The 16,185-nt window shown below is 39.1% G+C and overlaps 1 protein-coding gene across 1 annotated transcript in view; it reads left to right on the top strand.

Annotated features, from left to right (window-relative positions):
• Window positions 1-16,185, top strand: part of ptprq (protein tyrosine phosphatase receptor type Q) — a 53,331-nt gene that overhangs the window by 6,238 nt on the left and 30,908 nt on the right. The window contains exons 11-27 of the mRNA XM_030135574.1: window positions 2,942-3,072; window positions 5,184-5,313; window positions 5,427-5,580; window positions 5,691-5,797; window positions 6,445-6,542; window positions 6,977-7,145; window positions 7,257-7,517; window positions 7,639-7,799; window positions 9,274-9,385; window positions 9,895-10,003; window positions 10,312-10,426; window positions 11,849-11,918; window positions 12,032-12,231; window positions 12,321-12,549; window positions 12,649-12,777; window positions 12,870-13,016; window positions 15,816-15,979. Of these exons, the coding sequence (XP_029991434.1) occupies window positions 2,942-3,072; window positions 5,184-5,313; window positions 5,427-5,580; window positions 5,691-5,797; window positions 6,445-6,542; window positions 6,977-7,145; window positions 7,257-7,517; window positions 7,639-7,799; window positions 9,274-9,385; window positions 9,895-10,003; window positions 10,312-10,426; window positions 11,849-11,918; window positions 12,032-12,231; window positions 12,321-12,549; window positions 12,649-12,777; window positions 12,870-13,016; window positions 15,816-15,979 (2,486 nt within the window). The remainder of the gene's footprint in view (window positions 1-2,941; window positions 3,073-5,183; window positions 5,314-5,426; window positions 5,581-5,690; window positions 5,798-6,444; window positions 6,543-6,976; window positions 7,146-7,256; window positions 7,518-7,638; window positions 7,800-9,273; window positions 9,386-9,894; window positions 10,004-10,311; window positions 10,427-11,848; window positions 11,919-12,031; window positions 12,232-12,320; window positions 12,550-12,648; window positions 12,778-12,869; window positions 13,017-15,815; window positions 15,980-16,185) is intronic.

Raw genomic sequence — 16,185 nt, 5'->3', positions numbered from 1 at the left:
ACAGGATAGAGGGGTAATAGAGGGTATGCACGTGTCGTCACTGCGGTTACGCCCACTGAGTGGCAGAAAGAGGGAGACCAGTAGCGGCTTTGGCTTGAATACTGCAAAAACTTTAGAACAATCTAAAAAATGGGGAAGAGCTGTTGTGCCATTGATTGCACAAATAGGTTTAAAAAGCACTTGGAGCTATTGTTTTAGCGGCGACCTAAAGCCAAAGACAGAAGAAGCAGATGGATCGCTGCAATTCGTAGAAATAACTGGAATCCAGGCAACGAAACCTGGATCTGTGGTTGCCATTTCGTGTCAGGTAACGTTAATTTATGCTGTATTCTTGCCTAAAATCATACCTTAAATTACATATCGTTTTAGCTAACGTTACTTCTTAGTAAAGCTCTTAATGTTAGCATCTGTCATTTAGTTCTATACTTCATAACTGAAACATTTTTGTCTTCAATTGTGTGATTATGAACCTTGTGCTCTACATAATTTGTAAACTAGCTTAAACTGAGGCTAACCTAGTTTTCCAAATGAGGGGGTACTCTAGCACAAAGCTGTTGTAGCTGTGTTGTATCAAGTAGATCATACACTCACTTGGGTCAGTACTAAGGGTTCAACTCCAGTAAATCAGTAGCGAACTGTGAGCACTACTGCTGAGCCTTTACCTTGGCAATCACCACCAAGAAAATACATCTTCACTGACATAAAACCTCAAAAACAATAGTATGTTGAAGTGAAAGCACTCACCAGCTGTAATCCTCTAATTAACGATGACGAGGATTCAACAACTATTTGTCTTTTGTATACTTTCAGCCTTTGCATTGTGGATTTTCCCGGCGTTGAAATCAGGTTCATATAAATGTCAGGATACATGATTTCCGGCCACATATCAATGTTCGTAGACCACTTGTTGTTTGGTAGCTTGTATGGATCCATGTCGAGTCCAGTTGTCTTTAATTTCACATTATATTCCACATTTTACCCGGTCTCGCTGTAGTTACTGCTGTGCTCCGCCATGTTGAGCCACTCGGTCTGACTTAGAAGGGCGTGGCCCAGGGGGGAAGTGACGTATGTGCATTCCCTTTATATAGAGAAGTTTCATGTGACGTGAACATACATTAACTCTTGCCGCACGCATCTTGGAGGCAGAAGTCACGCCGACTTTGTAGCCTGTAAAACGAAAAACTTCGTAGAATAAAACCTGTACCTGTGGATGGACCTGCTAAACTCCTGTGTGCTGTTTATTACTTTGCTTTCACCAAGAATAAGTTAGGCATAAAAACTGCTCGGTTCCATTGATGGCAGCGGTGGTTCTGTTCTGCCGACTGCTGTTTATAGTTATTACCGCAGTTAGCATAGCTTCTCAGTATAGTTAGCCCGCGTGCCCGTTGCGCTTAGCGGCGTGGAAAAAAAGAACTGTCATCATGTGGTACAGTGATGAAGACCCCTTTAAACCTACCAGGAGGGCTTCCCCTGGACTATCACCCTATAGAGACAGAGTGAGTGTGGATCTACCTGCTCCCTTTGCCGGCGATGGCAGCCAGAGTTTCCTCAGCTGGAAGTGGCAGTCGGAGCTACGGCAGGTGACACTGGTGAGTTCAGCTGGAGCGGTCAAGTCAAATTATGCGGCCGTGAAAGAGAAGCTGGGATCGGCTTTTGGACAGAGACAGTTAATGGACTGTTTTAGAGCTAACATATCGGCTCGCTCACGAGTTCCGTTGGTGAGCCTGGAGGTGTATGTGAGCCGGCTGGAGCTGGTACTCCTGTTTTTACCTCCGAGTTGCGCGCGCATCTTAATGACGTCACGTTAGTAAACATTGAAACTCATCTATAACTGGCATGTTGACCCGTGGGAATCCATGGGTCACAGAAGCAGTAGAGTTGATAAAATGGGGAGCTGAGCTGAGATTACTGGTGTAACACACAGATTAGGAAAAATGTAATGGCCCTCATTTTGTTTTGTATTGAAGTCAAAAGTAGCATATAAGAATGCCTTCATAGTTACCTTATATATTTGTTTGAAAGGGCCTTACATCATTACTGTACTTGCATTACTGACTTCATCACACTCACATTACTTGATGACTTGACTAAGATTACTGGTGTAACATACAGACTAAGAAGAAATAGAATGCCCCTCATTTTGCTTTGTATTGACATCATCGTGGACCATACTGGACTAAATTTTCGACATTTGGTAAAAGTCAGTAAAGGTTTGCACAGATGTCCAATAGAAAAGTCACTAGTGTGGATATATTCAGTGCACATCTCTACAGTTCAATATATTGGTATCTATGGCATAATGTCAGAGCTTTTTGTTCCAATTATTCTAATGATAATTGTAGGTCATTTTTAATATGCGACATTAGAATGTTATATACAGTCCCTTTAAGGTCACAGACAACTGTTGTGAGTGATAAACAGCTATGCATCATATTTTCAAATATAAACAAAGCAGAATTCAACTTGTTCTGTTTTTGCCAATAGCCATTATCTGATATAAATGTGACATTTTCTGATGCTGATTTAAAGTAGGTTAGTGCAATTGATTCCTAAATTTAGAGCTTCTTTGTTGTTGTTATATAATATGGAGAAGGCTCATCATATTTTATTTATTTTCCTACATGCATGCTTGCACTTGATAACTATCCTCATTCTGGCATTAATTAAAATCAGAATACATCTTCATTTCCTTCAGCTCACTGAAATTCAGATTTTAGCAAGTACAAATTAATTAACCCTAATTTAGACAACACCACACTGTTTACTAAAAAATACTGAGCATTTGGAATTTTAAAACACCATAAGTGATTTTTTAAATCTTTTCATTTGTAAGCCGCCCCCCCCAAAAACTTATCAGAATATTCTCAGCCAAGGCTAATTAGTGTTACATTCTCAAGCAATAATTACAGCGTGGGTTGTATGATATGGTTTGTGATTGTAGGTCTGGCTCCTCCGAGCAGAGTGAGGGAGGGTGTGGTGACAAATTCATCTATAGAGCTGCTGTGGGATTCAGCACAAGGACATGCTCAGAGCTACGAGGTCGTCTGTTTCAACTGTGACCAGCAACTTATGGTAAACAAACAAAAAGTTTTTTTTAAAAATCACGATATAATCTCTAATATATATTCATATTAGGGGATATGGCCAATATCATTTTAGTCGCTGAGGTAATTGTGCAGATTACTGGTCATTTTGAAATGTGAAATGAAATCACAGACTGTATACACAGATTAATGTTGTGATGCTATGTTGCTTGTGTGACACAATTTGGAGACAAATCTATCATTACGTCCACCCGTCGATTGACCACATTTAGTCATTACAGATGTTAATAACTCTTTTTTATAACATCAAATAATATATTAAAACCAAACTGATCAGAAAGCTGTTGATTTAAATGTGCACCAAACTATAAAGTCTGAAACAGTCTTTGTCTTTTTACCCCTCAGCCTGCCATTAGCTGCAGGGTGTTGTCGTACCCTGTGGCATTCGCCTGTGTGTCTGTCCATCAGTGTCAACACGATTACTCTTCACCAAATTGTCTGATCAGCTTCATTTTTGGTATTCAGGTGCAACTTGGGAAACCCTTGGATGAGTTCTTTGGGCATCGTCAAACCTTGACCTTCATTTTCAAGGTCAAATTGGGGTCAGCGTGTCAAAATTTGGTCTTTGGGATCAGAATTAACACAGTTGGGCCAGACCAAGCAAAAGTGAACATCAATGTCAAAAATAAAAGTTTCACCTATCATTTCTCAAATAGGCTCATTGTTTAGCTTAAGAATATCTTACTGTTTACAAAATTTCAGTATCACTTGTAGAAAAAAAGATGTAACTGAATATGTAAAGTTATACTTCTGACATATATGTAAATGCACTATTAACTTTAATAATAATATTTTTTCTTGCTTGTATAAGTGATATTTTAAGTCTGTGAATCTGTAGAAACTAATTATTTAACAGCACAAGAATATAGAAAGGTTATGTACAATCCAGTTATTTGTAAAATATGCTCTGCTATTAGCTGTATATATCACTTCAGCTGTAATATATATGTTAAATAAAAGTTTAATAGCATATTTGTAGTGTTTTAACTCCAGCAAAGTCTTTTATTATGACTACTGAGCAAAGTGACAAACTGCTGTGTCACATGTTTGTGTTCATAAAAAATGATCATTTAAACATTTTTATCCAGTATTGATCACAATTATAGTTAAACATCATAGCTAAAGCCTTATGTTTCATTTAGTATCAATACTTATGAGGACAGCATGTTTTGTACATTTGCGTAAAGTGAAAAAAAAAAGTTCATTTTGAGTTCATTACTCTTCACCAAATTGTCCAATTTCCTTCATGGTATTTATTGTAAGTGCCACTTGGGGAGCTCTTGGACTAGATCTTTTCCACGAAAAATTTGGATGACAATGTTGACCTATATTTTTCAGGTCTTTTGGGGTCAGTGCATGGTCATGGGGGCAGATAGGAGAAGCACAGATGAGGTGAGGGGATAATGATACTGGTAGGGGAGCAGGGAGCAATAGGGGTATAAGTGGAGGGTATCACGCATTGTGAAAACGGGTGGCTGAGGGGTCATTACAACATTCAGTGTCGGTCTTGTTAGTTTGGCAGAGGTCCAATAGAGCGACAGGGAGTGGGTGGGGTTAATGCCGCCTTCTGCAGCCAGCCACCGGGGGGGATACAGATGTTTTGACTGTAAATATGATGTGCGATCATGACATCCAACATATAGTCTGTGTTTTACAATTTTAATTTTGCATGTTTTACACAGTCAGCACACCCGGGATCTTTACAGTTCAGCTTTTTGTGATTACATAACTGTGCAGTCTGTGATAACAAACTCATTAATATAAATTAGAATTATTAATAAATTAGTAATTTACTCTAATCCATGTTTTAAGTGTATCTTGCACAAGTTTGTATGTAATTTCTCAGAGTCTTTGTAGACTCTATAAAGTAAGGGTTGGGCGAATGAAATGAGTTTTCACCCACGGGAAAATCGAATGAATTGCCTTGAGCAGGGCACCGATTCGCTGTTGCTTGAGGGAAGATTCATGATAACGGATAGTTGGTTTTTAATGTATCAACAATCAATATCTGCAGAGGCATATGGTAAGAATCATAATAAGGCTGTTCATCAGAGTTTTTGTTGATTGCTTGTCCTGCAGGTGCAGAAGGTTTCCAGTCAGAACGCTGTGTTTTCTGGTCTGACTCCAGGCCGACACTACCGTTTTGCAGTGCGAACAGAAAAGGAGTCTTTCACAGACAGTTCTTCCGTCACTATCGACATCACTGCTGGTATACACAGAAGTACACTCACATACACAAACTTCCCCATATTTTTTTTTTTTTTTTTTTTTTTTACTAACAACTATGTTTTTTTTTTTTGTTTGGTTTTTTTTATGCGTCAGCTCCCAGCACAGTGGAGATGACTATTGTCAATAAAACCACATCATCTATATGCATTAGCTGGAGTGGTGTCGCAGGAGTGGTGAGCAGATTCATCCTGTCAATCAAAAATAAAACGGCCAAGCAAGAGGTGATCATTATTCATCAAGAGCTCAGGTCAGTCACAAAAATTATGACAACGTTGCATGACATGAATTACAATCAGCAGATCCTCTCCTGTATGAATGCAACTTACTTCAACCTTAAAACACTGTGTATGTTTACAGATCTTACATCTTTGAAGCCCTTTCTCCTGGAGTAAAATATACCATTGAACTGATCAGCGTCAGTGGAGAAAGGATGAGTAAACCTGCCTCTGTGATGCTCCATACAAGTAAGTTTCAGCATCTCAACTAACTCTAAGTTGCTTGTGTGCATGCATGTAAAGGAGGAGGCAGATCACAAAATTAATTTAGCAGGAAATAAATAAAAAGAAGCACCACGATGTAATAGCATCACATCAGAATTATTAAAACAGATTAGGAAAAGATGATTATGAAAAATATGAATTGAAGATTTGAAAGGTTTCTGGGTAAGCCATGACAGATGAAAAGGAAATTATTTTTGTCTGTGTTTGGTTTCAGTCTTAGTTCACTTCAGTGATAACAGTTTATTACAATATTAAACGTGGAGTGATGATATGAAATAAATCATTTTCAAAAAGGAATTCAAGCCTTGAAGCACAGAGACCAGTCATGAAGGAAATTATGTCTGTGTCTTCTGCTTCACTTTTTGCTTCTTAGGCTGTTCTGTGGTGCTTTTACAATATTAGTACGGATATTGTTAAACTATTTTACTCTAATTGTGCGCACGGAAAATAAGATGACATAATTTAATATGGATCTGAGCTCATGCGTTCTCGTTCTGTATCTTCCCTTGCAAGGAACAGTGGAGTAGAAATTCACTTCACGCCATTTTACTCAGAATGTTTTTGAGGTGTTTTTTTTCTTTTTGCTAATGTGGTGCTTATCTTGTGCTCAGTCCCAGAGGTGCCACAGGAAGTTGCTCTCTCAGAGCAGGTAGTGACATCTGTCTTTGTTTCCTGGAGACCACCACCAGGACAGGTGGATGGGTACAAGGTAAGATCTTTTATCAGGAATGCCTAGACATCCTGAAAGCACAGAAATGGCTATAATGTTATGTATTGAAATGTGGTGGTGTCATTACATGAACGTTGCTAATTTTTTCTAGGACAAATAAGGCCACTTCAGTTAGGTTCTGGGCTTACCTGTTGGTTTCCAAGCAACAGTTCTTGGCAGAGCACAGATTCGGTTACCAACCTTTTAAAGATGTATGACCACCGAAGAGCCATAGCCAGGAAGAATGACCAAGCATTACATGCACAAATAAACCCATAATAACAGAGTCAAGCATAAAATGAGATATTGGCAGATGTACAGGCTACAGAGATCAACAACTTTCATTTTTTTCCACTATCAGTAATTGAAAATTGATTTTAGAAGATCCAGTAAGGAAAGAGGATTTGTTTTTCATTTGTTGTTTTTTTTCTCAGGTGTTTTTTGGGCTGATGTCTGTGGACAGGAAATTTTGGATTGAGGTGTTGGTCCAGAGTCCAAGTTATGAGATCGGAGATCTGATTCCAGGATCACAATACAGTGTCAGTATTCAGAGTGTTCTGGGCTCAGACACAAGTCAGACAGTCCACAGAGAGTTCAGTACACGTAAGAGATACATGCACACACGCACAAAACCTCTAATTCTGTTCAATGTTTCAAAAGGAAAATCAGCCTGTTAATGTTTGATAATTCAGAAGATGAAACTTGGTCTTTCAGGCCCCGCAGGAATATGTGGCCTTCATCTGGGCTTCATAAACTCATCTTCTTTCTCTGTAAACTGGGACAAGGCCATAGGTGAGTTCGACTTCCATAGAGTCACTGTGGCCAACACCTCGGTCACACACAAGCTTATAATACCCAAGGAGGAGCAGGTTGCCGTGGTTACAGGGCTGCTAGATGGCTGCAGCTACAACGTGAGTGCTGAAAGAGTGAGAGGAGCGACAACGGGGAGTGCTGCCTTTCTAACTGTAACCACAGGTAGATAGTATCACAAGGTTCAACCCCCATTAAGATCACCTGCCCTGGTCACGTCTATATTATATAAGTCAGACTTTCTCTTGTCTCTGACTCTGTTTCTCCCTTCCTTGCCCTTCATGAGTGCCAGGCCCTGTTCGAGGAGTGCGTGTTACCAATGTGTCTGCACATGCTTTCTCACTACATTGGCTGCAGGCAGAAGGCTGCGTGGATCACTATCATGTGGACCTGCTACCTAACCAGGGAAAAGTCACAGTGCACCCTGCACGTGGTGGATACATTCAGGTACATGCAAATTTGTAAACCATACCACAACACGAGCATCAAACACACTATTACAAGTGACCAGTCTAATATTTTATGCAGTTTTTCCTTTTTAAACTCAGAGTAGAATTATCTCTCCTCCCTTTAAACTAAGCCCCCGCCCCCGCTACTAGCTTTTCCCGGCTACCAGGTGTCAGATGCCCTCCGAAATGTAACCTTACACACCACATGCCTCACACACACGTAGAGAACGCACAGAGCAGAGTTGAGTAATAGATCTCATCATTTATTAAGTTGGCCTCATGAGCTCAACCCTGAATCATTCATTTACTTAAGCAGCTCTCCCTAGAGAGCTAGAGAGACCAGAGGGAGTGAGTTAGCTTTGTGCTAATGAAAAGAACCACTTCTCCCCCTGGATTACCACTAACATATTGGAATACCTCAAGATCAAGATCTGTTATTACCAGGTGCCTTTAAAACTAACCCTGTCATCTGTACTCACATCACTAACCATCTAACCAGCTCGAGTTGGAGTCATTCCTGGTCACATCAGTGGATTACCTGTAGAGCACTAATGTTTGCACACTAACTCTGGATGCAGCTCTACTGGCGAGGCCTCGTAACTACTCATCTGCCTCTAAACTTACCCTAACTCTGCTACCCAGCATGGCCATCTTCTCCTTCATCTTGCTGCTCATCCTCTGCCTGGGACAGTCTGAGGTAAGAATGTAAAATGTACTGTATGTGACATTTGTGTGCAAACAAATTTCAATACACAACGCTGTGCAGGACAGCACATCTACAGAACGTACTGCTCAGTCTGCTTTTGAGTCTCAGATATATGCAGATAACACTAAGGTCATATTTCTTGGAGTAAACACAAGGTATGAATGTGACAAGTAAACAGCCTGGTGTTGCAGGTACAAACTCAAAGCAAAGAGGCTGCAACACAGGAGACACTGCTCATCTGTCTCATAAACATAAATAAACATAAAGATGCAAACAAGTGCAGCCACGAGCTGAAACAAGCTGCCATCCATTCACACAACCACCCACATTCATATTGATGCAGATGGTGCAGGATCTAAGGTACTGCTTCAAGTACAGTTGTGGTGACATTTTACTACACTGCTAATTAAAATATCATGAACATCAGGACCTTTGATGCTTTTTCAGATTTAATATATTAAGTCATGCTTTTTTTTTCTTTCTGACATACTTTGTTCATTTGCTCATGTAAACTCCTGAAATATTGTAACTGGATAGAGAATTTCATCTGTGTGTGTGTTTGTTTTCTGACTGATGCTCTGACTGAAGTGAAATTTTACAGATCATTGTACCTAAGAATAATGATAACATAATATATAACATGACACTGTGAAATTGTGATATTTTTTTGAGGTGGTTATTGTACTTGAAAATTATATATTGTTTCCCTAGTTGTCCATCACTACTGTTTTCTGTGGATTATGGCTTTATTTTTCCATTTTCATAGGCTGCTGTGGACAGTGTCATTCCAGCGACACAATACTCTGTAACGGTCACAGCAGCCTCCTCCTCATACATCAGCCCTGGAGTCAGCCGTATGCTTACTACTGAGGAGCGCGGTGAGATGTTTGTTGTTGATATATACGTTCAGTTTGGGGGTTTTAAAATGCTATCAAGTTCACGCCTGCCCTCTGCTGTCTAACCCAGTCCCTTTGGAGCACACACTGTCCACACGTTTGTACTGTAGATACTGTATGTGTGCGTGTGTGTGAATGTGGGTATAAACTCTTCCCTGTTTAGTTCCTCTTAGGTAACTTTAGCCCCAGCTTTTGAACCACAGAATGAATGGGTCTGCAGTGAATGTCACTGAAATGCCACTGCTGTGTGAGACCTTATTCATCAGAGTTCAGGCTAAAACACACTCACACAGGCCCAAACACTCTCCTAGTCTCACACGCAGTCCCACACAGAATACAACACTGCTCTTCAAATGACTGTCGCTGGGTTTATGTGAGTTTGTGAAAAGATGTGATGAGAAAAAGCATCATTTACAGACACCAGCTAACTATTTGCTGGTATTCATCTGTTTTTGTTTCTTGCTCCCCTCACCTCTTGTCTTCTCCTCCAGTTCCAGGTAAACCCTCAGGTCTGACAGGCGAGGCTGTGGGCTCAAATGGTATTTTGCTGTCCTGGCTTATGCCGGATCCACATCAAAATATTGATGAATATGTCATCAGGTAGTTGTTTGCCAATATTGAGGGGAAACAGATTTGGGTTTTTGCAGTTTTATGATTCAGTATTTATTGCCACTCTGTCAAACAACAACACAAAATCACAGCTACTAAACATTGTGATGAATAAATAAAAACATCAAATACTGTATGTAGAACTACCAATTCAACTTTCTAAGAAAATGCTAATACTTTAGGGGAAGCCATTAGTAAACTGGTAGATGGAAAGGTATTATCAGCAAAACATATTTAACTTAAAACTGCTCTTGTGACCGATATGTTGTAAAGTATATATCATTTATTTCTTCCTGTAGGTACAAGGAGGTGTGTCCCTACCCAGATTCCACTTTCACTGAGGTGACCAGGGTCCTGGAAATACCAGAAGTCCTGCTTACTGTCTTCATCTCAGGCTCTACATATGAAATTCAGGTAGCATATCGTCACCAGAGCCCAATCTCCATGGATAATATATATGTATTACAAGGCTTAATGCATGTAATAAATAATGAGTTTGCATGGATCATAAACATCATGGTTATGTTGTTATGTGGATGAAGACTGAGCAAGAACATTCTACTCTTAACGGAGTGATGGAAATTGATATCTTTTACTATCATGATTGTGAGTATGGCGAACTATCACAGATTCCATGGGACTAGAGTATTCTTTTGATCAGTCTGAATACCGGTAATTGATCCTGATTGCATTATTAATCAGGTAAACAGATCTATGGATCAGCCATGGCTCTTTCCACTGTCTGTTGTCACTGAGCTTGAATGTGATCGTGCTTATTAGTTTTCAGAATTCATTAACCCATGGTGACCTTCATACAAATGGACTCTGAGAAACACACACACCTGCACATACAGTTTTTGTGTGTGTGTTTGTGTTTGTGTGTGTGTGTGCGTGTGTATGTGTGTGTATCATATTTCTAGATCACACCTTTGAGTGTTGCCTGGCTAAGCTCATTAGCATCATTAGCTTTTTGTCCTTTGCATATCTGGCACACTACTGGCATGTCCTTTTGTTAATATTATCAGAGAACCACATTGTTGTAAGTCATTTTTGCAGTGTTTTATTTTCAGGAAATAGACACTGGTTGAATCCAACACGGTAGCCACTAGAGAACTAGTATCTCTGTGAGGTAGGAATTTAGAGATGCATTGATTCAACTCTGTGGGAAACAGCTTTTCATGTTGTAAATTCTAAATTGTGCCTATTTTGGATTACAACAAAGAGGTTTCCCTGCACACTACCATTTTCTAATAACAATGTAATAATTGTTATAAGATAAACAAAACAATTTACCACCAAGGACAAAGTTATAATATTTTTAATATGAAAAAACTCACCTGTCATTTCACCGAGGCATTACTGAGGTCGCTACCCAGATTTTTGACCTTGGGTTCAATATCAGCCCGGTTACAACGATTTCATGTGTACTCCTCCACATCAGCCACATACGTCTCCAGAAAGCCAATACTTTTCTACTGCTCAGCGATTTGTAACTTCAGGGCTTTGACCTCTTGCACCAAGTCCAATATCAGCTTCTGCTGCACTCTGACAGCTGCAACCTCCTCTGTCAGAAAGCCTAGCGATCATTTAATGTCATCGACTTCCTCCGCTGCTTGGTTTGAACCAGCTGATGTTAGGTTTCATGGTGTCAGGTTTTTGTTTACTGGTGACATACTTTTAGTGTACATGGTGTGTAATGTTGTAGCATTGTTGCTACAGCGTTAAAAATCACTCCAGTTCTGATTATTGCCGGAGATTAGCACCTTATCTGGAGCTGAGAATAGTCATTGTGAACAGAACAAATCATTTTAAGTGTTTTTCTTTCTCTTACTTTAGGTGGCAGGCGAAACCCAGGCAGGAAGAGGGCCATTCAGCAATTCGTTGTACATAAAGACTGCTGAGTCTCGTGGGTATTCATGCACGTGTGCACGCATTACTGTTCCGTCTTAATATATAACACATCAATATTGTAGTACATGTAGATGTGTTTGTACCCTCATGTATGTGTGTTCTCTGCAGCACCCAGTCTGGTGACCAATCTGACATCATTTGCTTATAACCACACCTACGTTATGCTTACCTGGTACCTGCCACGTCGTATTAATGGTCTCATCACAAAGTTTGCTGTGAAAGCAAAAAATGTTCGGACAACGGAGTTAGTCCGCATGCTGGAGGTCAACGCAGAGGACATCATGACGATAGCACTGCCTCACTGCAACGTACTGTGCTACACTGAACTCTCTGTGTGAAATGTTTTATTTTTAGTCACATAAGTGCAAAAAATAATGTGCTTCTGCCTTCTGTCTAGGATGCAGCTGAAATTCTGTCCCGTGGAACCATTAGTCCCTTGGAGATAACCGCTTCCTCTCCGCCCATTACCGTCTCTGCCGTGCCCCCCGCAGCCTCCTGGAGTGTGCCCATATCAGTGGGAGTTGATCAGCTAAGACCTTTCACTGCGTATCTCTTTGAAGTGTCAGCATTTACCAGTGAAGGAGAGGGACAGGTAGCATCCTCTATGGTCCGCATGCCAGAATCAGGTGTGGAATGAGCAGCAGACTGGCCTCGTGATTCATTTATGCTTTAAAGTATTTTGAGCAATATTGAATTGATTATTTCGGTATGGTTTTACATTGCAGCCCCAGAGGATCCACCGCAGAACTTCACTGTAGTGAGTATGTCATCAAGGTCAATCTCAGTGTCCTGGAACTCTCCTAGTATTAGAACAGGAAGATTCACCTACGTGCTCTACCTTCGTGGACCTACAGGTAATTAAATACGGATTTAATGCATTTGCAACAAAGAGTAAACAATCCCATCCCTTTTACTGGAGAAATTCTGTTTTCTTTCCTTTACCCAGACTATTTGTCTGAAGAGAGCACAGCAGATATGCAGTATACTTTCACTGATCTGAACCCCTACACAAAGTATACTGTGACTGTTCGAGCCAAAGCAGCTGGAGAGGTCGGTCCTGCTGCATGGGAGACTGTAGTCACACCTGCTGAAGGTCAGGAGAACTCATACCTATATAATGTCCTATAGCTTTTTTTTTTTTTTTTAATTAAAGGTATTATATTAAAATATCTTAAAAAATATCCCTATGTATGTTTTCTAGAGCTGCATACTTGCTAAGGATGGATTTTTAAAGATAATTTGGAGCAGAGAAAAGCCAATAGTGATTAAATATCTAATATTATCTAACCCCCTCTCTCACATTTAGACACTGAAAATGCACTATGCGCATCTGAAATTAATCACTGACAATATTAGAACTTCTAAACATTCAAGTCAAAGACAGATGAGTGAAGTAAATGCCTATATTAAAAAATCTGAAACATTAGGCATCAAACTCAAATTTTTTAATCAAAATATATGAAGCAGTTTCTAAGCCTAATATAAGCTATTGGCCATTACCCACCCCAGGAATGTTAAAAAGCCTTTTTCAAAGCCTCCCTCGGTTTTTCACCCGTCAGCGGAGTGATACAGTTTGCTAATGTTACTTTTGATTAGAATGAAGGGTGAGTTTTTCTATCAATGGTACAACAATTATCCTGAATTCATGTATTAATTCATGCATGAAAAATAATGAATTCACACATGTAGTACATCATGAAACATCAGTAATGCACATAAAATAAGTGTGAGTCATGCATGAATTAATGGAAGACCAATACATGAATTAATTTATTAAAGATGCCTGAATCATCATGATTCATCATTTATTAAGCATGTTCATGATGTTCATGTCTTGTTCATGTTAAGTCTACAGTTACAAAGGATTAGCCAAAGAAACACAGCAGCACATATGTGTTCTGTTGAATTTCAAGTGGTGTCATCATTTACTAAACATTACTTCCTCATGACATGTTTGTGCCCCTTCAAATAAAGCGGTGACGTGATCTTTCTTAAACTAAATATTATGACTTAAATTATTACCCATAAATATATTTAATCTATCTCTTTCAATCCATTTGAACTGAGTGTGTTGACAAAATAAATGTCAGACCACTGAGTTTGTAAAAAAATTGCATAGCAGTTGAAAAGGATATATTTTGTCCTTTAGTAACAACAACTTGACAATTACAACTACAGCAATAGTTGCAAAAAAAAAACCCAAAAAAATCTGTAGTACAGCATTTGCATACTACTATTACTGCTACTACTAATAATAATAATAATAACAATAATAATAATAATAAAAGCCCTTCCATGTTTCACTAAAACTTTTGAGGCTGTGTCCTCTGTTAAACGTGGTTAAGATCTTGAACAAATTTCAAATGGTGGGTAAATTTCACCAATACGTGCCTGATACACTATGTTATTCCAGTCTAGTCCAAACATTGCATAAGCTTGAGCTTTACTGATGCCATCTTTCCTGACAACATCCAGAACCATGTTGTAGTGTTGGAAAGACTGGTCAGAGGTTTTCACTATAAGACAAGCAGATCCAAAAAAGATGCATTTCATACCCAAACTAGTGGCAGTGCTGCACCGCAATTCACATTTTTGTATTTACTGTATCATAAAAATATCTCCTGTGTAGTACAGTCAACTATCTCACTAGCAATGGGTACCAAAGCCCTGTACTAAACAGGTCCCAGGACTAAACAATTAAAGACCACAATATCGACAAAGCTCTGATGTTATCAGTTTTTCTAACGGTATTGGGACCTAAATAGAAAATAGGTCTCCTTTCTATTACAGCAGGTTTATCAGTTTTCTGTGAATGGTGTTATTCTTTTCTCGCAGTCCTCCTTTGGGAGATCTTCCAGGATGATCTCAACACACCATTCAAGTAGAACTTTTTTCCTCATGTGGTGGTTGTGTATTTGGTCAGAAATTTGAAGTGGGTGTGGTTAATATGGAAAAGCGGAGGACTTGCTGGGAGTTCTGCACTTCCTGCCCAAAACAAACACATTTCTCTGTTCTTGTGTAGTATGTTGTACTCTTTCATATGATTATTATCATCCTCATTATGATAGATACAGACTTCTGTGGCTGATCTGGTGATGGGTGATTTAAAAAATCAAACAAAAAACTAATTGTGACAAAACGTGATGATGAAGTAAAACCTAATTCTCAGAAAATAGACCAATAAATATTTAAACCAGCTCCATTGTAAGCAGAAAGTTGTACAGAATGGTTATTTCATAATAATGAAACAACCTGCAGTACACTTGGTGTTTGTATGTAGGATACATTGACTACATATCTAATCTTTGCAGGAGAAAACAAGACAAAGCAGAAGAATGTAATTTAAAGCGCCATATTATTGTGATGATGAAGCAATGCTTCATAGTAATGACACCACTTGGAATTCAGTAGAACACATCTGTGCTGCTGTGTTGCTTTGGCTGATTGTAACTGCAGAGATGAACAAGATATAAACATGTTTAATAAATGATGACTCATGATGATTCAGATCCCTTAATCCATTAGTTAATGTGTTGGTCATCCATTAATTTATGCATGACTCACTATTTCTTAATGTACATTACTGATGATGCATAATATACTACATGTGTGAATTCATGCTTTTTTGTGCATTAATTTTTGTACCATTATTATAAAGTGTTGCAAATTCATTAGATTTTCATCAAAAAACTATTCAAACTTCTATTTTTTTTGTTGTTTTTTTTTTGTTTTGAGAGACTCCTAGTACCATAAGATGCACAGTGCATGTAAAGGGATCCATAAAGGTGATTGGATAACTCCCAGAAGATGTATTCCTGTGGTAAGGTTTGTGCACCTACTAAGTACTGGTATATGTATGTCTAACTGCCTGTTTCTGTTGGTGTGTGAGTAGCTCCCAGTGCAGTACAAGCTCTACAGGCAGTAGCTGAGGATTCAGTTTCCATCCGTGTGAGCTGGAAAAGCCCTGCCCAGCCCAATGGCCTAATTACCCAGTACAGACTACTGGTCCTGGCAGATGACGTCCTGCTGCAGGACATCACACTCACCGGAGAACAGGTACCGAGGGTAATCCTTAAACATAGATTAGCAGTATTCATATCATCACACTTTTCCAATTTAAAAATTTTTACCTATTTTGCAGGAAAGGCTTAAATCAAATCATTAAAATCATTAAGGTACTTTTTCTAATCCAGTAAATCTCATGTACTGTATGTCCAATTATATGGATTTTGGATGGTCTGTATGTCATATGGGCTGACTTT

Source organism: Sphaeramia orbicularis, chromosome 6 (genome assembly GCF_902148855.1).
Source record: "Sphaeramia orbicularis chromosome 6, fSphaOr1.1, whole genome shotgun sequence".
Lineage (NCBI taxonomy): Eukaryota > Metazoa > Chordata > Actinopteri > Kurtiformes > Apogonidae > Sphaeramia > Sphaeramia orbicularis.
This window is presented reverse-complemented; position numbering and strand designations above follow the sequence as displayed.